Genomic DNA, 22235 nt, shown 5'->3' on the forward strand with positions numbered 1-22235 from the left:
GAGTTCAAATTCTGACTCTGCCTTATGCCCTGGGGCAAGTCACTTAACCTTTCTGAACCTCAGAGTTTTCATCTGTAAAACAGAAGTCTTAATCTGACCTGCCCACCTCTACCGAGTGAGAGGATCAAGTGCAATAATGTGGGTCAAAGAATATGAACATTATAAAGTGCTGGGCAAATGAATGTACCACACTCAGATTATTGATTTAATTAAAATTTGAAACTGGTCTCTGGCTCCTGTCTAAGCAGCAAGACTGTCCTTGAGGAGAATCAGGCGTTTTCCTAGCAAGTCACTTGCCCTTCCCAAGAACTTTGCCGAGCTAGGAAAGAATAGCCCAGGGTGGCAGAGAACGTAACCTGGCATTGAGGAATCTGCCCTGCCTGCCAGTGCAGAGATCCCGCTCTGCATCCAGAAGGACGTTTTCTATTTGTCCATCCCATAATTGGATTCACAGCTGAGTTATAAATGGCAAAATCAAATGCAGATGTTAGTGCTGTGTGGTGTTGCTTTTTTAACTTTCTCTCGGGCAGCTGAGAGGACTGAGGCCAGTGCTCCGGGCCCGAGCTGACGGACATACCTCCTGATTCAGTTCTCAGGCCCGAGCTGACGGACATACCTCCTGATTCAGTTCTTGATGCAGTGTTAACCTCGGCAGTAAAACAATCTGCAAACAGCTTTTGGCAGTAAAGTGGGTTAATTCATTCAGGACTGAGTACCAAAACATTCAGGCACTTTCCTGCCAGAGTTAGTACGTTTTATTTAAAACCCCAAAACTTAACCTATTCCCAGAGAGCAGTTTATAAATAGTCTCGTAAAATAATAAACATGAAATAAGTTTCATGAAAACCCATCATATAAGGATCTAGGATGTCCCAGTGTCTAAACAGTCCTGCCTGAATAGTTGTGTCCTTGTAGGTACTTTGTCTCATTTCACTGGACAAATACAGAATCCATTTAGAATCCATTATTTCACATAATTACAGAGTCCCTTGAGAAGGAGCACGCCTTCTCCTTCAAGATTTAAGCCCTAACCTCCTAAAGACAATTGGAGGAGGTTTCAGTCTGGATGTAAGAGGACAGACTCTGTGTTGTCCTCTGGTTTCAACGAACTTAAATGCAGTGGATTTCAGTTAAAGAAAAGTTCTCTGCCATGTCTTCCTCTATTTAAAGCAAAAGTAGAAATAATGGCAAATATTCTTCTAAGGATTTTAGAAGAAGGGATTGGTAAAGGTCACCAAGAAAGCTTAAGCCGTTGCTACAAGCTGTGAAAGGGCTGTTAACCGAGCGTTGAGAGACGGTCCAGGAGGAGCTGCTCTGGGAAGCGGTCTCCCTGAAGATGTGGCCGCAGGCCTGGCAGCCTCCTTCCTTGAGGGCTGTAGCCCTGAGAGAGTGAGGTTTCTTATATGTTGTTTTCAATCTCCCTGGAAAATGTACATTTTCTGTTTCATATTGTTGTCAGAAAATCACCATCTCTCTCTCTCTTATGACTATCAAGGTTTTTTTTTGAAACGTACATACATAAATGAGTTTAATTAAGCCACGAGCCTCTAACACTTTTGTCTGATGTGAACGTATCTTCAGTTTATTAAGGGGAAACCTGATTTGCTTTCCAGGCATTCATTTTCCAGCTAATTATTTCCAGAAACACATGTTATTCCACAGAGCAAGGTACCAGAACTTCATAAATATTAAATATGAAATCCCACGGAATCAAATTATCAGTCTGTGTGAAGTACCTCTCAGGGTGATATAAAGTGGGAAATCTAACTTATTTGTGTAACATAACCCAGAAGTTTTTTCCCCCCTGTTGTTCTGTTATCTGTCTTGTTCAGCTTTTCCCTTTATTTTTTTCCCAATTCTTTCACATTTATTTGTTAGAACACAAAGTTTATTCTGTCTGTATTCATCCCACACAGGTGCTTGTTAAAAATGTTTTTTCACTTGTGTCCTCTGTTTTTACTTATATCATCTTTCACTTTACTGTGTGTGGGACATGGTTTCTCACGTACTCATGTGCCATTAAAGATGCAGTATTAACAAATTGGCTTTTGTAAAGTGTCAGTATTTGCATTTATTTTGAAAATCTTAAGGCAGCCTTGCAAAGAAGTACTAAAACTGTACTAGCCCTTAAAAATGGTTTGCTCTACTCACCTGGCATAGATGACTAAATGTTTGGTGTGCTCACCAGGTAATTTGCTCCTAACTGGTAGTTCTTTGTAAAGACGAAATCTTTTTCTCCCACAATACAGATAATCGTCGAGGAGTATTGTTATGCCTGTATTCCGATTTGTTGCGGAGGGAAGCAGTATGGTGCAGAATTCTCCATCTTCAGTTTATTTGCCTTCTGCCTTAGGACTGAGAATGATTCACCCACTGCTCCCTACCTCAGTGTCCCTGTTTTTATTTTTTTATTTTTTTTGCTAAGGAAGATTTGCCCTGAGCTAACATCTGTGCCACTCTTTCTGTACTTTTTAGTATGTGGGCCGCCAGCATAGCATGGCCACTAACAGTGTGGTGTAGGTCTGTCCTCGTAACCGAATCCCAGGACACTGAAGCAGAGCGTGCTGAACTTAACACTGGCCACCGGGGCTGGCCCTGTGTCCTTGATTTTATAGACCCATCCTCTCCCACCTGTTTTAGCTCCCTGATTTTGCTAGTGTCAGTAAAAAATGGATGATTGCTGCTGTTGAATGCAGTTGCTGTATATACCTGGAAACCACTGCATCTCTACTGGCCTGTTCCTATGTAATCTTTGCATAATGTTATCCTTCTCTCTCTTCCATTTCCCTATCACCAACCCCTATAGAGTCGGGATATAAGCCCAGAAGAGATAGATTTAAAGAATGAACCTTGGTATAAATTCTTTTCGGAATTGGAGTTTGGGAAACCGGTAAGTTTAATAGCTTCAGTGGTTATAGACACCTTTTAAAATAATGCTGTTGATGCATTGTTGCTGCTAAAGAATCAGATCTATTCGTAAGGAATTCAGGAAGTGGGGAGCAGCCGTGTCAGACGTCCATGGTGGGCTCGTCCATTTTTCACTACAACCTGTAAGCTTTCCATTGCGTTACTTCACCAAGAAAGGCCAGTGAGCTCTGAAAGTATTTCTTTTGCCAGAAGATCCCAGGGAGACATGACTAAATCATTTCTTGTCTTAGGACCTCCCACCACTAGCAATAATTATCACCCACCTTGTGAATGGCATTATTTCGGCCATTGGTTCAGCTCTGTGACCAAAGTCTTTATGGCATCCTGAAGACAAGCAGGAAAATGCATTACCCCCTGAGAAGACCAGCAGTGTCACTGCTTTAAATAGAAGTTTTGAAATTACACGTGCAAGGCAAGTGCTTAGCAGGCCAAAAAATGCCTCTCTGTGTAGATGTGATCCATGAACTCAACCCCATTACAGGTGACTCTTAGGGAACGATTTCTATGAATTAGGATAATATTTCCCAACATTTGACATGAGAGTTAGGAATTCTGGCAAATTTAGTGTTCAGCCTACTCTTCTGCAGCTTGCCTGAGATGTGTCTAAGTTGGCTTTGGTACAAACTGAATTTTGGCACTTAAAGGAGGATTTTCTTAGGCCCGCACCTGAATGAGTATCAAACAGAAGGGAGAATTGACCTCATTTTTCCACTGGAGGTGATTGGAAACTGACTTTAAAACTCCAGTTACTTTAAAGTCTTAATTATTACAGCTGCAAAAAGAATTTACAGGTGGAGGGAGATTAAGTGTATAAAAATAAAACATTTCATTAGATGTTTGTGTGAGACTTTAAGCACTGAATCCAGCATTTGAATCACTATGATTTAGAAGGATAGTTTTGTTTGCAGATGGGAATTAACTTTATAGTTCAGTAAAATGTTAAATTCCATTGTGTATATTTTTCATTAAGATGAAGACAAAGAGAAATTAAGCTGATGCTCTGGAATTAGGAATTTGATTTAGCTATGCTGAGCTTTGTTTAAAAGTTGAGGTATTTCGGAGTTAGGAGCACCTGGCTTGCAAACAACCTGCTTGTAGGAACAGGCGTTTCTCCCGTCCTGCCCCTCCTAGACGCTGTCTGCTGGTGCGGCTAAGCTGTCATGGATGAACAGCGCCACCTACTGACCAGTGGCGAGGGAAGCATCTAACCTGAAGTCTGCGCCATCTCCTCCCCTCCCCAAAGCTTTGAAGACCTCCCTTCTCCTTTCTCTCCCTTTTTTCCCTGCTGTCTGTCATTCAGACATCAAGGAAGTCTACCGCAGGCAATCTTTTCCATGTGCAAATAGTTAACAATATCCTAACCCTTTTCCTTTTCTTCTTTTTCTTAAAACCTGCCCAATTATCTCACAAAAGCTTCTGTTAATATGTGTAATTCCCCTCCCCCTCAAAAAAAGACCATGACTGATATATGTAATAATAATGCCATACTTTCATCAGGGAGAGTAAAAGGTATTAGCTTTAAATTATGCATAAAAAGAGTCTGTGCCATTGGTTTTTGAAGTCCCTTTCAGAATCCACAAATTTCTAGTCATCTCCTCATTTGCTGAATAAATTAATTTTATCTGAAATATCAGCTTTTAGGAAACATTATGAAACAATATTTTCTAATTAATCGTGATTGGTTTGTTTTACTAAATCTAACATTGCAAATAATTCCATTTTTGTTAGCAATGGACAATCTTTCAGTCCCAGCAAACAATAAATAGGTTCTGTGAAGAGCTCAGTAAATTAACACTGTTTCTACTGGAAACTGTAGTCTGGACGCCACACGACCAATCCAAATAAATGTTGAGAACACAGTCCCTTTGTGTATTGGGACCTTCCTATAATTTGTATCCCGACCCTGTTGTTCTGCTTCTTAATTATTTAAAGACTTAGAGATGCTTTTCCAAAATGGCATTTTCCCTGAAGACGTGTGTGTTCCTTCCATAGACCTTAGAGTCCTTCTTAAATGGGACTACTACTTATTGTGTAGCTCTTTTCAAGTAATAAAAGATAATACTTTTGAAGACTTGCCAAAATAACTTAGTCAATGCCCATATCCTGAGGAACAGTGTTAAGATGAACAGTTCCTTACGGTCTGAGGCATCCTAAGGGTGGGCTTGTTATCTAGTTGAACCAGGCTGATGACTGGATGTTACTCCCAAGGTTTGGGAAGAAGGTGGAGTGGGGAGAAAGGTTTTCTTCTCTCCTACCCCAATCACTTTAGACCATAAAAGAGTAAGAGACATAAATAAAAGTGGTGTAAACCATGGGAGTTGTTTGGGAAGGTTTTTCAGTCGTTCAGAAGCAGAATGAAATTAAAACTACTAAATCATGTGAATCATGATTTCTACTTTTGATTCCACACCACCTCAGGGCCCCCCCACCCAGTGAGTAAAGCCTGTCAGAACTGTGACGCGAGACGTCTACCTTAACTCCTTTCTTCCTCAGCCCCTTCACTTAAAGGCCCCCCAAAATGAGCTGAGAATTCAGCAAGATCCTGACTGTAATACCTTTTAGCTCTAATAAGTCGTTGTAGAATATCAAATAATTGAAGACTCCAGAGACCATTTTGGGGAGTATTATTTAAAACCAATTTAATTTAATTTGTAAACACTGTCTTAGTTTTCTGCAGTAAAGAAATGAGTAGGGGTACCATAAGTGGCTTTAAAAAGTCTGCTTCTCCAGATGAACAATCCAGATGAAAGTGTATTAAGTGTTTAAAGATGAGTGATAATTGTTAATAGCACTTACTTACAAATTGCAGAACGTACATATGCAGAGCTGACATTACTGACCTGTTGCTGTCAGTGTTGAACTTACCTTGGAATCAGATTGCTTTTCTTTTGCAAATTCATTACCAAGAGCCTGAGTGTCAACTTTTTCTTCCTTTTCCTCCTCTAATTTTTACAGAAATTGATACGATTTCTATAAGTAAGCTCAAGGCAAAATGTCACAATGTAAACCAGTTTGAATGCTTCCACAGAGTTGGTTATCATGAAATTTGTACAAAATTCTAAGAGCTATTAATGATCTCTTCTTCGCAGAGGTCATTGTATAAGAAGCTTCAAGTCTAAGTAGGCAGAACAAGAAGCTCTGCTTGGCCGGAGAGAGGTTCCAGAGTTAGAAGTGACTTGTAACTTCTGGATGTCCTACCCTCTGAGCCCCTCCCTCATTAAACTTAGGACAGTCCTCCTGGCAGATTTCTGTCTCAGGAATGCAGCTCTAATTCTAACGTGAAGAATTAAAGGAGAAAAGAAAAATAACCTTGCAGTCTGCTGTTTAAATTCAAAGTATAAACTCTGTCCTCTGGGGGAGATGGGAGGTATGGCTCTAGCAGTAGCCATGTTATCAAAGTCTAGTTAAACTGTAAAACGACATGTTAAAATTGTCTAGTGGAATTGTCTAGTTATACAGTGCAATATTTAACACCCATTTTGTACGTGGATTTCATTGCCACAAACCACAGAAAGCATATTTAGTTTAATTTACCCTCCATTGGCCAAATCTCCAAATTCACACATTGATTAACACATAATGAATTTTACAGTGGAGAAGATTGCTTCAATCTTCTGATGTATCCACTTATATAGAATCTCAGTGTCAGTCTTAGTTTGAAAAGAACAATGAGGAATTGAGAAGGTTCTATTTTTGTTCAAATTGGTGTCAATGGTTTTTTTCCCCTTTTTCCTTAAGTTTTCAATATTTAGAGTCCAACAATGATTTACTCTTGAGACACAGACATAGAAACAAACTTCCCAGTTAATGTTTCCAGCTCCCAAGTTCTGCAGGGTCCCTAGGTGGCCTCCTTGGGTGGCCGAGCATCCGCCCCTTTGCTTTGAGTTCACTTTCCTGTGTTGATATGGTTCTCCTAGTGTGCCCCTCTTTGTTTGAGCCAGTCTCCGTGTTTGTCTTTATGTCTTTATGCTCATTTCTTCATTTCCTCCTCTGCTTCCCGTCAGCCTCCCAAAAAGATATGGGATTATACTCCTGGAGACTGCTCTATCCTTCCTAGAGAGGATAGAAAGGTAATTCCTCCGTGCCTCCTCCGTGGGCTGTGTGTGTGCTCTCTAGCCTGGTTAGTGTGAGTGTGTTGTGGGGTTTTTGTGTTATCACTTTTTTTTTTTAACTTAATAACATTTCTTTTTGGCTTGATGATAAAATTATTTAACAAAGTCTCTAAGACTTACACTAATGTCTAGAGGTTTTTAAAGCAATGACTTATTCTTCTGACATATAGTATTTGTCACAGTCACCATACTCTGAAAAGAGAGAAAATAGGTATTTCCCTAAAGGTAGGTTTTTGTGGTATTTGTAGCTCCTCTCTTTAGCAAGTAGCATTAGAGTTTTCAAGCTCTGATAACTTCAGGATTTATTTGATATGCCTAATGTTGCATTCCCTGTTTTCCTGTCTTTAACTAATTTCTAGTGAGCCCTTGTGTTTGAGTCATGCCATCTTTGCCTTATTAATGTGTAACACTAAACAAATTCATTTTTCAAACTTAACCTTCCATTCTTCCTGCCTTTCCTCTAAACTAAAACGTTCTTTCCCATCTTTTCTTTCTTGAACCAGACTAACCTAGAAAAAGATCTCAACCTCTGCCAGACAGAGTTAGAGGCAGATTTAGAAAAATTGGAGACGCTTAATAAAACACCCAGTGCAGAGCTGGCCCAGGTATTTCCCCGCTTTTCTCCTGCTGTCCGTTCTTTTTCAAGCTCTGTTTTGTTTTCTTCGTTGTTCTCTGCTTTTTGATGTAGCTGAGGTGATGAACGGTGCTGCTGGTTATTTTTAAGCTGCATGGCTTTCTGACTTGTGTTGTAGATTCCTCTTCCCCTGACTTAATTTTTGCCTGGATTTCTTTTGAGGTTGGCATCTTCCTTAAAGGGGATTTTTCAAATATATGCAGAGTGGCTGGTGATTTAAACTGCTACCCCGCCGCCTTATTCTCTTTCTCTGCTTTCAGAGGGTGACTCTTTTAACTTCCCTTCCTTCCCCTCAGTATACCTTCTCTGAATTTTCAGGGAGCCATATTTTGGGCAATTCCCTTGTTTTTTTTTTTGTTTTTTGTTTTTTGTTTTTTGTTTTTGCAGCCCTGGGAGATACCAACCTCAGAGATCATTTTCAAAAACACAGCAGTGGTGATTTGAGTGCCTCTTATGTGCCTGGCACTGTCAGAGTAATAGTATTTGTAATTTCAAAGGTCAGAAGGTTCTCAATGAAAAAATGTGCTCCAGAGGCCAGACAGCCTGGCCGCAAGCAAGCATTTGAAACTCAACCTGCACTGATATTTTTAAAGGGAGCTGTGTCAAATGTGGTTTATTAAAGGATATGTCAGAAAGAGAGAGAGAGTCCAAGGTAAATCTGTTCCCAAGGGGGGAAAAAATCCCCAAATGTTTGGAAAACTGCCCCCAGGGCTCCCTGACAGAACAAAAGAGGCTATTGCAAGGAAAGGGGATCTTTACAGAAAATAAAAAAGGAATGCAGACACTGCCGAAGAAGCTAGGAAGGCCCACAAGCTATGGCAGGAAAAGTGGAAAATGCTAATGGGCCGTGTTATACTTAAGCAGAGCTAAGACACGGAGGGCCAGACCACCAGCATGAGTGGTTTGGGTACGAATAGTCATGAGTGCCAGAGACTCAAACCAGGGCAGGGGCAAAAAATACCAGGGGATTACGGCAGCAGCCAGGGGGCCTGGGTAGGAGGGTCAGAAGCCAGGGAACTGCGGGCACATCAGGGGAGTTGGGGTTCAGAAATCCAGGGTCACTGAAGGAGGGGGCAGCCAGCAGTTCCTTCAGAACTTGGAGGAGGCACAAACGGGGAGCCAGAGTGCACGCAATCAAGGCAGTAGGTGATGGGGTGGGGAAAGTGGGGGCAGAGTTTCCAACCAGGGTGGAGTCTGGAACCAGCTGTAGCCCCTGTGGGACTGAAGGTTTGAGCTGGTTCTACAGTGAGAACTGTGCCTGCAGGTAAGTCCTAACGTGAGCTGGGCAGGACGGGAGCACTGAGGTTACAGGTCAGCCAAAAATGAATCGGGGTACTTTTCAAAGTAGTCTAAAATAACAAGAGTGCTTCTGTGACACATGTGAGGAGGAAAGGCAGCTAGAGAGGCAGGGAGGCAGCTGAACTAACTGCAGCCTCCCTGAGGGCAGACATGGCTGCTGGTGCTAGACCCCTGCCTGGGGCAGGATGGGCACAGAGAAGTGTCTGATGCATAAATGAATCATCTTCCTGTTGCTTCAGATACCTGTTGTCCATTTGTCCCAGATATGTTTGAGACACGCTGAGGGAGCTTCTAAATCACACAATAAATGGACTTTGCCTTCAGAATCATGATAGTTTAGTCACACTTCTAAATAAAGGATCTCCAGCAGTACACAGCAGTGCCTGCTAAGAGCTGAATGAATGGTATAAGCTGTAAGTACCAGGAGAAAGAGAAATCTTGAGGAAAATCAGGGAGACTTCTCAGAGGAGTTAGCTGAGATCTTAAAGGATGGATGGAACTTAGGTACATGGTGAAAGTAGGGGGCAGCCATTTAAGATACGGAAAAGAGCACAGAAATGAATATGTTTAGGATGTATTTAAGGAATCAAGTAGATGAATTCAGCTGTAATAGAAGATTTGGGGTGGCAATAGTGGGAGGTAGGTCTGGGAAAGAGGGTTGACCGTGGATTGTAGAGGCTCAGAAAATATGGTTAAGGAGATGATTGATTTTGCCCTCAGACCATTGATGTAATTCAGGAAGTGTTTTAGGAAGGTTAGTGTCATCACTCTGGACAGGCTGAATTAAAAGGAAAACTTCCATTTGGTGGTTGAGAGGGCAAGAACGCTACTGTGGTAGTCCAGGCATGTAGTAATAAGAGGCCCTACTCCAGGGCACCAGCATGAAGGGAAAGGAAGAGTAGATGTGAGAGGGATCTCAGAGGAAATTGCAATGGGAAATTTTAACTAATTTGTGCGAACAGCAAAGAATTGGGGGATGGGATGGAGACAAAGACAACTCTAGGATTTTGGCTAGGAACATGGAAGAATGGAGACATCAGTATGTCACATAAGAAAGATGGGGAGAAAAATCATTGCAGAAGTAAGATGAAGGAATTTGCTTTAGATAGTTATTTTTGAGGGACTGGTTGGATATCACAGAATATCCAGTAGACAGTTGGAAATATAGGACTTAGGTTTCCTGAGAGAGGCAGGGGCTTACAAAGTCAATTGGAGTCACCTGAAGAGAAGTGATAGTTGACATACTGGGAGCAGATGAAGACACCTGACCTAGAGTAGATGTAAAATTCATTCGTGTTGAGACAAAGGATGAGAGACCAACAACTACCCATTGGGATGCTGGATGACATGGAAGAGGAGAAGGGGAGAGTCAGAGAAAGAAGAGTTCAGAGAGGTAGAAGGAAAAGTGAGTGATGGAGCAAGAGGAGAAAGTATAAGAACTGCCCACTGCTCCAGAGAGGTCCCGAAAGATAGACTCCAAGGACAGGTCCATGGATTTGATAACCAAGAGGCTTCTAAAGACTTTGGAGGTTGCTGGGTGCACAGTTGATGGGACCTAGAATATGTGGTGAGGAATTAGGGGATCCCCCAGGGGTACAGCACTGATCGAAAGATGTGCTCAGGAAGGAAAGGGGTGGGATGTTCCCAGAGGACCCAGCAGGGTTTTGCAAAAGGAGTTCCAAGACGAAGACAGGGGCATCACCCTCAAAAGTAGATGAAGACCCAGAATGGGACACGTGCCAAGGGTGGGAGACTCCAGGAGAGGATGGGCAGGAGAGACCAGTGCAGGCAAAAGGACTTGGGAGGATGAATGCAGAGATTAGAGCGGAGCCTTCTCTGAGGAATATTGGGGGAGGAGTGGGGACAGAGGTGCCCTCAGAAATGAAAGGACCCAGCAGGCTGAGGGCCAGGTGAGTGAGCCCTGATGAAGTTGCCTCCCCTCCTGTCATCTCTTCCTCCCTGTTTCACAATCTCTTCCTTTTCTTTCTCCTGGTGTTTCTCTCCTTTTCCCAAATATCTCTCCTCCTTCAGATAGCTTGTTTTCTTTGAAATGGTCATTAATAGGATAGGAGTACCTTTAAAAGTTGACTTTTTCATGGATTTATTCAACTAGCACATTATTTTTAAAAACAAGTATATTGAGCCCTTTGCCTTTTTCTCTCCACGACAACAACAGAAACCCTAAACTACATAATTATGTTGCTGTATCTCTGCATGGAGCTCTTGTTTAATTGTTTTCTTCCTTTTGCATCGTGGCCTGTAATTTTATACAATGTTCCCCCACTCATGCTGAAGTGATCATTAATAGGTTTTGTGAAACTGTATTTCTCCCCATTTCCACACTTCTGAATCTGCAGGGGTAAACAAATTATCTAAATATATTATGGTCTTTTCAAATGTGTTTCTGTTCATTCTGCACCTAAAGTGTCGGGTGACCCTCTCTCTGGATGTGGCATCTGGGGCGCATGAAGGGGTCTGTGGTGGGCTAGGCAGGGGGTGGTCTGAGGCCTGGGGATAAGCTGGTGGAGGCTGTGCTGTCCATGTCACTAATGCATGTTGCCCATATGGTGGGCCAAGCCACCTAATGGGCCTGCGACTGAAGATAAATATAATGAGTAGGCCATCTCCTCACCCACCCGGAGAGCTTGGCTGCAGCCACTGGGAGGCAGAAGGCCAGAGTGTGAGAGAGGCCGCTTGCCCAGAAATCCTCCCAGAGAAAGAGCACCGCCCTCCACAAGCACTGAGACCTTTCCAGCCAGGCTCCCTGTCTCCCAGAGGTCTTTTATCTAAATTAGGAAAGGAAAGGGACTTCTCTCTTTGACCCCTTGGCTTGAAATATCTGAGTCAAAGTAAATCATCTACACTCTTTTTTTTTGTTTTTTGACATTTACAGAGCTCAGCAGTCAGCCCCACTCCGGAAATTTCTTCAGAGCCTCCTGGATAGTAAGTTGCCACTCTGTTTACATGGCTTAATGTATGAGATGTCAGAAATGGGGGAGAGGCTTGTGTTTTGGACCCAAGTGTACGTTATTCGTAGCAGTCTAGTAGCTTCGAATGATGTACAGTTTGGTAATAAGTAGCAGTTTAATTGTAGTCTTCTAATGATTTCTGTTTTCGCCTCCTCTTCCAAATTAATTTTGTGATGCTTCCTTTGATAAGCTTGTCGCGGTGTTGGCATCTTTACCTTTAGAATGTGGGTTTATTTGTCTGAGTGTAGAATCAAAGTTGTCATTGGCGGGTTCTTGGAGGGAGAGCGTGTGCGACTGAGACGGCGCATCTGGTATCCGGGTGGGGGAATGGGGGCCTGGGTCCTGGGCTGGATTGTCACGGGGACAGATGGGACCAAGGGGGTCTCACTTGTCTGATTCTCAGAGATGTGGCTTTATTTTCCCAGACCAATCCTAGGATTCTGCCTGGATGGTGTGTGCACGCCTCACTCATTTCTTCCTGGTGTAACCACCAGCTTCCTTTCCCCCTCTCCAAACCATCCTGAGTCCTCTTTCAGGGTACTTGTCTCAGTACTTTGCCATGTGGCTGTTATCCCAGCTGAAAATGTTTCAGTGCTGCTCCTCCCTCTTGCATACATGGTAAATAGCAAGCATTTTAGCTTGTATAAACAGGTGCTGACTGGGCCTTCCTAGCCCCTGTCTCACGTTAGTGGTTCTTATGGCACTTATTTCTCTTGCTGTATACCTGAATTATGCTCTTCTGCTTTTAGAACTGCTATAAATTATAATAAATTCCTTGAGGGCAATCTCCATAGTGTCTGGTGCACCCAGTAATTTGGGAGCTTGTTCAGGTAGGAGTGTCTCCACATCTTATCACATCTATAGCTCATTCTTTGAAATAGGACAAGGAGGAAAGGTACAACTCTTACCTTTTCTGTTTGGGTTGGGTAAATCCACAATGAGCACAGTTCATCTGTTCAAATAGAAGCTTGACTTGGTCAGAATGCTGAGTTTGTGGATCTTTTGGGCAAATGTTATGATCACTTGAGCATGTCCTACCTAGCTGGCCAGAGAAGGCGTTTTTGCAAGAGAAGTTTCATTTGAAAGTCAATCAGCTGGGATTTGGGTATTTCAGTGGAAAACTGGAAAAACCTTAATCCTTTTAGGGTAGTGACCAAATCTCTAGCTAGATCCATTCTGTTAATTTTTCTTTTATAAATATGTGTATTAGTGATTATGATTAATATACCCCAGAGCATAAGAAGAAATTAAGAAGATGTAATAGGACAGCAGCTAGAGGAAAAATTACCTGGCTTAGAGGCCAGTTCCATCCTGGAAAAGGCCAGGTATAAAGTCTCTTGTACTCACTGTGGGGTTGGTGATCAGGCCACCAGTATGACAGAGAGGCATCAAAGCTCAGAAGAACCATTGAGACCACCTCCCCTTTCTCCCTCCACTCTGGGCTCTGACGCTCACTCTCTTAAGGAGCTGGTTGAGCTGTGCCTTCAGCTCCAAGGATGGCAAGTCACAGGTCCTCTAGGTCCTAGAGGTGTGCTTCCAGAGGAGAAGCCCACCAAATGACCTTAGGCGGCGGTAAAGGGCTTCTTCAAGGCCACAGCTCCTAGCACCCTCTCCTTGTCCCCCAGTCCACCTGTCTGTCAGTGACAAACCTTGCCACTTTGACAGTCCTGACTGCCAGTGCCTGTTTGCACCACGTCTCTCCCTGCTCCTGCTGTTTTCGGGACTACACAGTGTTAGCCCTGCTGCCTGGTCTCCCCCTCTACCTCCTCACTCCCATCTCCCCAAAATGCACAAGACAGAGGAGGCTGCCTCAGTGGCTGGCTGAGTGAATTCCTTAGCTCTACTGGATCTAAGCACTACGCTAGGTATTATAATAGGAACATAAGATATAATCCCTTAATAGTTTGGGGGGCAAAACACTCCCCAAAATAAGTATTAGTAAATAAGAAGGCAAAGTGAGAAGAGAAAGGAGCTCCCACGGGCTGTCAGAGTTAGAGCACAGGTCTTGAATGAAATGATAACTTTAATGATTTATTGAGCATTTGCTATGTGCCAGGTGCTGTTTTGAGCATCTTATATACTTTACCTCATTTCGTCTTTTCAGCATTCCAGGATCAGGCGTTGTTTTTAATCTCCATTTCATTAGGTGAGGAAACAGGCATGTCAAGGCAGTGTGAGGTCCAAGGTTCCACAGCTGGTATGTGGCAGAGCTATAGCCGGAGTAGGAACAATGAAGTTCTGGGCCAGGGGACTCGTGTGGGCAGTAAACTCTCATCTGCCCCATCCTGATTCATGGGTGGGGAATACATTAACAGAAGGCAGGCTATGATTTACTGTATTTGAATGATTAAAAAACAATGTAAGCAACCATTTGTAATATTGTGTTAGCAGTTAACAGGACTAATGCAAACTGCTTAAAAGAGCAAACTGCTTTCAGACAGTCTGAGTATTTGTGTACATAAAGATATTTGATGTGTTAATTTACCAGGCACTCTTATTTATATCATTGAAATAGATCTCCAAAGACCTCGGTTTTCCAGCCATAGCCTAACTCTCCTGAAATACTTGGCAGGAATAGATGAGTTTTTCTCACCTGCTATTCTACCATTTGGGGATTTTTGAGTAATTCAGGCCTGGTTTTCTCCCACTTTCTTCAAATGGGTAAGGTTTTTCCATATTTGGCATTGATGAGGAGCCAGCCTCAGTGCAGTGCCTGACATGTAGCAAAGTGCGCAATGAATGTTTGCTGAATAAATGAAATGAATGCAGCTATAATCTTCATTGACTAGAATCCAACTCACTTAGCACCGAGACAGGCAGCTTGTAAACTGACTCTGGCTCCTTTCTCTGGGTGGATGGGAATGATGTGTTGACAGAAATATTGGCAAGACGACCCAAGGACTGAAGAAGGAGGAGTCACAGATGGTCCAGGTTGAAAAACTTTGTGGTCACTGGAGAGGCAATGGTGGTGTTTTAAATTCACTTGCATGTCTTCAACAGACTAGAGTTTAGAATTTTATTAACTAACATGATTACATAGCACAATATTAAAAGAACCTGGGAAGTCCTTCTTCTCAAAAAATATATTTGTTATACTTATTATCACAATGTATGTCCAATTTTGTATTTTATTACCCTAGAGTTATCAGATCTATAAATCAGCAGTGTAGACTAGTTGCTTAGCATTTCAGCATTGATTAGCACAGGCACGTTCTTTGCCTAACCAAAGAGCTTTACTCTGTTTGGCCAGCAGGTGGCACTCAAGAACAAGCTGCTCTTTAAGAAAACACTTTTTTCCTCTTACTCTAACTTAAGATCAAAACACAAAACACCTGAAGAACTATATGAACCGTTAAGACTCCCCTGGACCTTAGAAATATGTCAGAAATCTGTTCATATAAGCATTTAATTTTATGGAATCATTTATTCCACTAATATTTATTGAATAACAATGCTAGGCACCTGGCATGCAAAGGTTAGTAAGATAAACTGCCTGCTGTCAAGTGGCTCAGAGTGTAATGGGGAGACAGACTTGTAAGTAATCAGAATCCAGTGTGGTAAACGCAGTGCTGGGACCCAGAAAGGAGTAAGCACCTCTGTTTTGTAGGGGAGGAAAGGAAGGCTTTATAGAGGAGCAACAAATAAAAAATGAATAGCAATAATATTATAAATATGAAAAATAAATTTTTTTCATGTGGTGCAAAAGGCTATAAGATGAAACTACCCTCTCCAGAGTGTCTAGACACCTTCCCCCAAAGCCACAGTTAAAAACAGTTACTTTTGCGGCTGGCCCCATGGCTGAGTGGTTGAGTTCGCGCGCTCTGCCTCTGCGCCCTGGGGTTTCGCCGGTTCAGATCCGGGCGTGGACATGGCACCGCTTATCAGGCCATGCTGAGGCGGCATCCCACAGAGCACAACCAGAGGCACTCACAACTAGAAAATGCAGCTATATACTGGGGCGGGGGGCGCGCTTTGGGGAGAAGAAGAACAGAAAAAAAGCAGTTCGGTTTTTTTTCTTCCTGAAAACACCAAATGGTTTTGAACAGTGAATTCTACGAGGCTGGAATTTTTTTGTCTGTTTTTTGTTCCCTGTTGAATCTCCACCCAGGAGAGTGATTGATACTTAATGGGTGCTCAATAAGTATTTGTTGAGTGAATAAAATGAGCAGTGGCGTTCTTTTGAGATTGAGATCTTTTCTAGAAATATCATTGGCAGTGATTTGCAAAGATGATTTGAGGGAGTCAGGGCTGAAGACTGGGGAGTGATTGTGTGTTTGCTGCAGAGGTGTAAGTGAGCAGTGGTGAGGGGGTGGCTGGGGAGGAAGAGAGCATAGGGATTAACGTGAGCTGTGTCAGGCACGGGGGTAAGCAGGACTTTGTGACTGATTAGGTTTGGGGAGCAAGGAGACATGTTGGGTTTAAGATGGCTGAGGAACATCCAGGGGGAGATTTCTAGAAGGCAGTTGAATGTATGTGTCTGGAGCTCAAAAGAGGTCTACATAGGTAACAGATTTGAAGGTGGGCAGTCTCACCACAGGTGTTAGTTTTACAGGTGAAAGAAATTGAGTCAGAGAAACAGATTGTTTCCAAGTTTTTAAACAAAGTGCGCTTTGCCTCAGCGGATCCACATTCCTTGTTGGAGTCAGGCTGGAAGGACAGCCTGCCAGGACCCCGCCCGCCTCCTCCAGAGTCCCCCATTAGCACAATTGGAAACAGTTGGCCCCAAGATGATGGCTCTGTTCTCTCACTTCGCTCTTCCAGTGAGTGTGTTTTCATTGAATCTCCTTGGAACTCAGCAGCCAGCTCTGCATCTTAGCCAGAGGGTGAGTTCTCCATACTGTCTCCTGGCTCGCTCCTTCTGACCTGGGAACTGGCTCAGCACAATCTGCTGAGAGCTGAGCTTCTGGACTGGACCTGTTAAGTCATCAGTAGCTGCCAATCCTGACTGCGCCTTCCTCAGCAAGTCTGCTTGAGGCTTTTCTCATCCTCTCTGATCTATTTGAACAAGGCAAAGATGGGACAACTTAGTGACCTTCTGCAAACGCCTCACCACTCTGGTCCGCAGTTTGCCTTTTGGTACAATGCAACAATGTTGTCTTTCGTTCCAACTCTAGGAGATCTGATGGAGATGATACACTTAAAAACATGTTCCAGAGCTTTTAGATACTCTTTTTAAACAAGGAGCACCTGAGTGTCAAAGTGTTACACATCTGGAAAAAACATGTTGGCTTTGGTATCAGAAAGAAAACAATTGGCTATAGCAAATCCATCCTGAGAGGTTTCCTGAGCTCTGGTTTTGTTGTTCTGGTGGGAAAGCAGGAAAAAATGGTGATAATGGATGGACTAAAGCCAGAAAGTGGGGTGGCTGTAGGTGGGAGGTGAGTTCTGACCACTGGTGAGGCAGAGGAGGCATGAGGTCAGGCAGCTGAGGTCACGGCTGAGAGTCGTGACCAAAGTTAGGAGGAACTAGGGAAGATGGGGCTGCAAGTTCTGACTGAAGCTGAGGCACTTCAAAGGACAGCAGGATAGATGCCGCTGTCACAGTGACTCCCCAGTGCTGAGAGAGGTCTGGTAGCCCCACAGCAAGGCGAGCAGGGCTTTAGAAACTGTCCCCTCACAAAATGGACCTAAGTCACCACCCCTGTTGGTTGGCAAGGCTAAAGGACAGCTCTACCTGGATCGTTTTTTGCGGTTGAGGTCACACAGAAAGGAGAAACATGGGGTTAAACTGAAGGACAAAATCAGAAAATGCAACCAAAAAGAGCGTGGACTGTGAAAGGACAATTTAGAAAAGAGGCAGATTTATTTTTAATTACAAAATTCAAAGGTAAAGCCACGTTAGATGAGCTTTCATTTATTTAAATTGGCATATAGTGCTACAACCTTGCAAGTCATTGTTAGGGGTCCTCCAGCCCTCCAGCTAAGAGTTGATGACTTTTGTCAATCAGAACCTGGCAGGGGGTGGTTGGGGAGGGTGTCTGTGAGCGTCCTCTGCTGGCAGAAGCAGGAGAGCCACAAGTTGCAAGGGTGGCTTCCCTTGTCCCTAGGCCTGGCCCCCCAGCATGGAAAGCCAAGACTCTTTGTCTCTAGTGGTGGGAGTGGGCACCTCCAGGCAGGGACCAGGGGCACCAGTAAGGACAGCCAGCCTAAGCCTGGGCCGTCCTATTCCCTGCTGTCTTACTCTTCCACCGTTCTGATGACTCCCTGGTCACCAATGTCAGGAGCTAGGCACCCTAAGTAAATGTGTTATGTGAATTTGAATTTCTAAATGCATAATCTCACAAATCAGACATATCCTTAATCGGATCATGTGCACCCATTTTACTTTCAGAAACCTTTTATTCATTCAGCAAATATTTATTGAGTCTATCTGTGGACCCTCTAGTCTAGCGAGCTCCTGCAAATAAGGCACAGCCTGGGGAGAGAGACTCGCCCCATGCTGCCCCTGCCGCAGGCTTCTCCCCTGAGACACACACCCTGGCAGCAGCTCTGTAGACTCCCTTCCCTCGCATGCCTTTATGTTCTCAGCTTTGAGGGTTGGTTTTCTTTGCCCTTAGATTCCCAGTGCTATTCTTCCGTGTGGCTGAGGAAAAGGGAAAAGCATTTGATCCCCTGACCTAGGCCAGAAAGAAGGAGGGAGCTGGGGGAACCATGGCCGCCTGGGCAGTCCCCTGAGATAGAGCATGTAAAGCCCTTGATGCCAGTGGTGGGCACATGGTAAGGGCCTAGTAAGCAGCAGCAACTGCGAGGGGTGTTACCAGTGCTAGAAACAACTGCATTGCTCAGGGGAACTTAGCTACTCAGAGACATCACCTGTTCTACTGGAGTATCCAGCTCTTTTCCATTTCTGACTCTTGGGTTCTGGAGCCGCTCATCCCAGGCGTGCATTCGTGGCAGGTGACACTTGGCAGCAGTGACGTACACAGAGCTTGAGCATCCTTAAGCCCACTGTTTCCTGTGGTGTGTGAGCCTGGGTTCTTGGAAGGCACTTCCTCCTTGGTTGTAGGGAAATGTTATATATAAAACAACGGCCAAGAATACCGTCTGTGTGGCGCCCGATGACGAGGCTCCAGTCGCAGCTCTGCTATTCCAGTAACCGTGGCTGATGTGACAAGTGGCTGCATCTCTCAGTGCCTCATCTCCTCGTCTGAAAATAGAAAAAGTGGGATTGTTTGTGAGGATTAAAGAGAGAATGATGATCGAGCGCTCAGCACAGTGCCTCCCACATAGCACATCTCACAAGTTGTGTGGGGTGGCTATTGCTGTCATTGTCTGTGACCGTGGGGACCCAGAGGCTGCGTGACCTGTAAAAATACTTCCATCATGGTGGATGGGGAGAGGGAAGGAGATGCATACATGTGTGATAAAACAAATGCAGCCCCGGGTTCCTTGTAGAATGTGGTGGCGGGGGGCATATATGTGTATTCGCTATTATAATTCTTTAAGCTTTCCTATACACTTGATAATATAATAAAATATTGGGATGAGGAAATAGGAGTGAAGCTGCATACATCTTCAGAGCTGAAAAATCCATATTGATACCAGTAAGCCGAAATCGGTAGGATTGAAAAGCAGCCTAGTGGAATCCTGAGTACTTTTGTGGGAAAGGGTCATTTGCTTGTCTGAGTGAGACAGAGAGAGTGTGTGTGCACGTGTGCCCACGCACGTGTGCGTCAGTGTGTCAGTGGGTGAGGCATAGAAGACTGGGATTAGGGGAAGGGGAGGGAGGGGTTCAGTGAGTAAGTGCTCTTAGATTTTTCTGTGCCTCACCTCATTCCAAAAAGGATTTGTGGTAGCTTGCAAAAATACCTAGAATTTCAACAAGATAAAAATAAATGAAGGATATAGATGAGCAGTAGTTTATACTCATAATACACATCATAAGGTTCTGAATACAAATTTTGAAAGAAGTGGGTGTGAAATGTGGCTGGGATAGTAAGAGTGTATAGAATCCCAGGTTCCAACTGTCCTTGGTGGCTGCTTTTCCTGGAGACCCAGGACAGCTGGACCTCCTCCTTTCACTGTTCTTTATCTGCTAAAGTGCTTGTGAAGAATAACCCGGAAAAATAATCCAAGCAGTGAACTTGTAAGTCGCCAGCTCTGGCTGGTGACACGTCAGAGGCTCCACTCATGTCCTCAACTGCTCTACTTTGTGTGCAGCTACCGGGCCGCCAGCACCCCCTCCCCTCCTCCCAACCCTCCCCCTGCCCTCCTCCCTGCCCTCCTCCCGTCTCTCTCCTGCCCTCCCTCAGCAGGCAGTGTTTCTCAGAGTTATTCTTTTAAAGCATAAATGCGGTCATCTCAGTTAGAGCACTTTGCTTCTTGGACATGATTCCTGAGCATTCAGAGGCACCATGGGCCTGTCTTGTCTGTAAAACTCTGTTTCTAAATAGAAATGCCCTTTAGAAAGGATGGTGCTGTAGTAGGATGTCAGGAAGTGTGTTTCTTGTCCTCAGCTGGTAATGTGCTTTCTGCAAAAATGTTAAAAATACTAACTTCTTTACTATTTTTTTTCTCTTCTCTCTTTCTTTTAACATTGTGTTTTTCTTAGTATATATTCTTCCAACTTCCACGCAGTGAAGAGGGAATCAGATGGGGCTCCTGGAGATCTCTCTAGCTTGGAGAACGAGAGGCAGATCTATAAAAGCGTCCTGGAAGGTGGAGACATCCCTCTCCAGGGCCTGAGTGGGCTCAAGCGACCATCCAGCTCGGCCTCCACTAAAGGTAACTGGGGGCAGCCTGGAGGCCTCCCGCCCGTGCACACTGCTGTCAGGGCGTTGGCAGCGGGTGAACCTCCCACAACGGAGATCAGTTGGCCTTGTTCAGATCCCTGTCCAGGCCTTTGAGCCCTCTTCGTCCCCTCCCCTGGTTTCTCACCGGCCATTTTTCTTTCTGGTGTTAATAGTTCCCTTCCTTTGAATCCCCATCCTTGCTCTCCCTGAAGCATTTCTCTTTCTCTCTTTTCGTTCTGATTCCCTTTTCTTAGAAATTAGCTGAGCTTTGTTAGTCTTTCCTAACTCTAGTAGGGTGGCCATTTTTCGTTGCATCTTTGCACCTGCTTTGCAGCACAAATTATTTTGCTTCCGGACATCAACTGGAAATTGAAAAAAAAAAAAAGCCCTTATGACAAATGAGCATGTTACCTCTCCTTTTTTTTTTTTTTTTAGCAGCTTTTAGCTTTAACCTAATGGGTCTGTTTATTTTATTCTGCATGCTTTCCAGTGGATCGTAAAGGTGGGAATGCTCACATGATTTCTTCATCTTCAGTTCATAGCCGAACGGTTCACACTAGCAATGCGTTAGGCCCTGTATGTAAACACAAGAAGCCCCTGTCCGCTGCGAAAGCCTGCATTTCAGAAATCCTTCCTTCCAAATTCAAACCCAGGCTCTCTGCTCCCAGCGCTCTTTTGCAGGAACAGAAGAGTGTCCTCTTGCCATCAGAAAAGGCTCAGAGCTGTGAGAACCTTTGTGTTTCCATTTCTTTGAATGATTCCAAGAGAGGTCTCCCCCTGCAAGTTGGGGGGAGCATCGAGAACCTGCTCATGCGCTCCCGGCGGGATTATGACAGCAAGTCGAGCAGCACCATGAGCCTACAGGAGTACAGCACCAGCGCCAGGAGGCCCTGCCCTCTCTCGAGAAAGGCCGGGATGCAATTTTCCATGTTGTACCGGGACATGCATCAGATCAACCGAGCTGGCCTCTTCCTAGGATCTGTCTCCTCCTCCAGTGTGCGGGATCTTGCCTCCCACTTTGAAAGGAGCAGCCTGGCATTGGCCAGGGGTGAGCTGGGCCCCAGTCAGGAGGGTTCAGAGCATATCCCCAAGCACACTGTCTCCTCCCGCATCACAGCTTTTGAGCAGCTGATTCAGCGGTCCCGGTCCATGCCATCCCTGGACCTGTCTGGCAGGCTGAGCAAGTCCCCCACGCCTGTGCTGTCCCAGAGTGGCCTGACCTCAGCCCGCTCAGCCGAGTCTCTCCTGGAGTCAACCAAGCTCCGGCCCAGGGAGATGGACGGGATGAACCCTGGGGGAGTCTATGCCTCCCCGACACGTAGCAATATGGTGGACCCCACCTTGGGCTTCAGGGGCCTTGTGCCTTCTGTGCCTCTCTCTGCCTGCTCTGATGAGCTTGACCACTGTTCAAATGTCTCCAGTGACAGCAGAGAGGGCAGTAGTGGCAGTGTTCATGGAGACTTTCCCAGACACCGCCTCAACAAGTGTAAGGGCACCTGCCCAGCCTCATATACCCGCTTCACCACCATCCGGAAGCACGAGCAGCAGCAGACGTCCAGAC

The 22235-nt window shown here is 44.5% G+C and overlaps 1 protein-coding gene across 50 annotated transcripts in view; it reads left to right on the top strand.

The window, feature by feature from the left end:
• The window catches only part of SORBS1 (sorbin and SH3 domain containing 1), a 219602-nt gene that overhangs the window by 160235 nt on the left and 37132 nt on the right, over nucleotides 1-22235 (top strand). For 33 of the 50 annotated variants that reach the window (XM_070224021.1, XM_070224111.1, XM_023642038.2 and 30 more), the window contains 5 exons: nucleotides 2807-2890; nucleotides 6933-6998; nucleotides 7544-7645; nucleotides 11867-11916; nucleotides 20494-20666. In XM_070224021.1, coding sequence (XP_070080122.1) covers nucleotides 2807-2890; nucleotides 6933-6998; nucleotides 7544-7645; nucleotides 11867-11916; nucleotides 20494-20666 — 475 coding nt within the window. The remainder of the gene's footprint in view (nucleotides 1-2806; nucleotides 2891-6932; nucleotides 6999-7543; nucleotides 7646-11866; nucleotides 11917-20493; nucleotides 20667-22235) is intronic. The other 17 variants (XM_070224130.1, XM_070224126.1, XM_070224014.1 and 14 more) reach the window with 2 other exon arrangements.

The sequence above is a fragment of the Equus caballus genome, chromosome 1 (assembly GCF_041296265.1).
Source record: "Equus caballus isolate H_3958 breed thoroughbred chromosome 1, TB-T2T, whole genome shotgun sequence".
Lineage (NCBI taxonomy): Eukaryota > Metazoa > Chordata > Mammalia > Perissodactyla > Equidae > Equus > Equus caballus.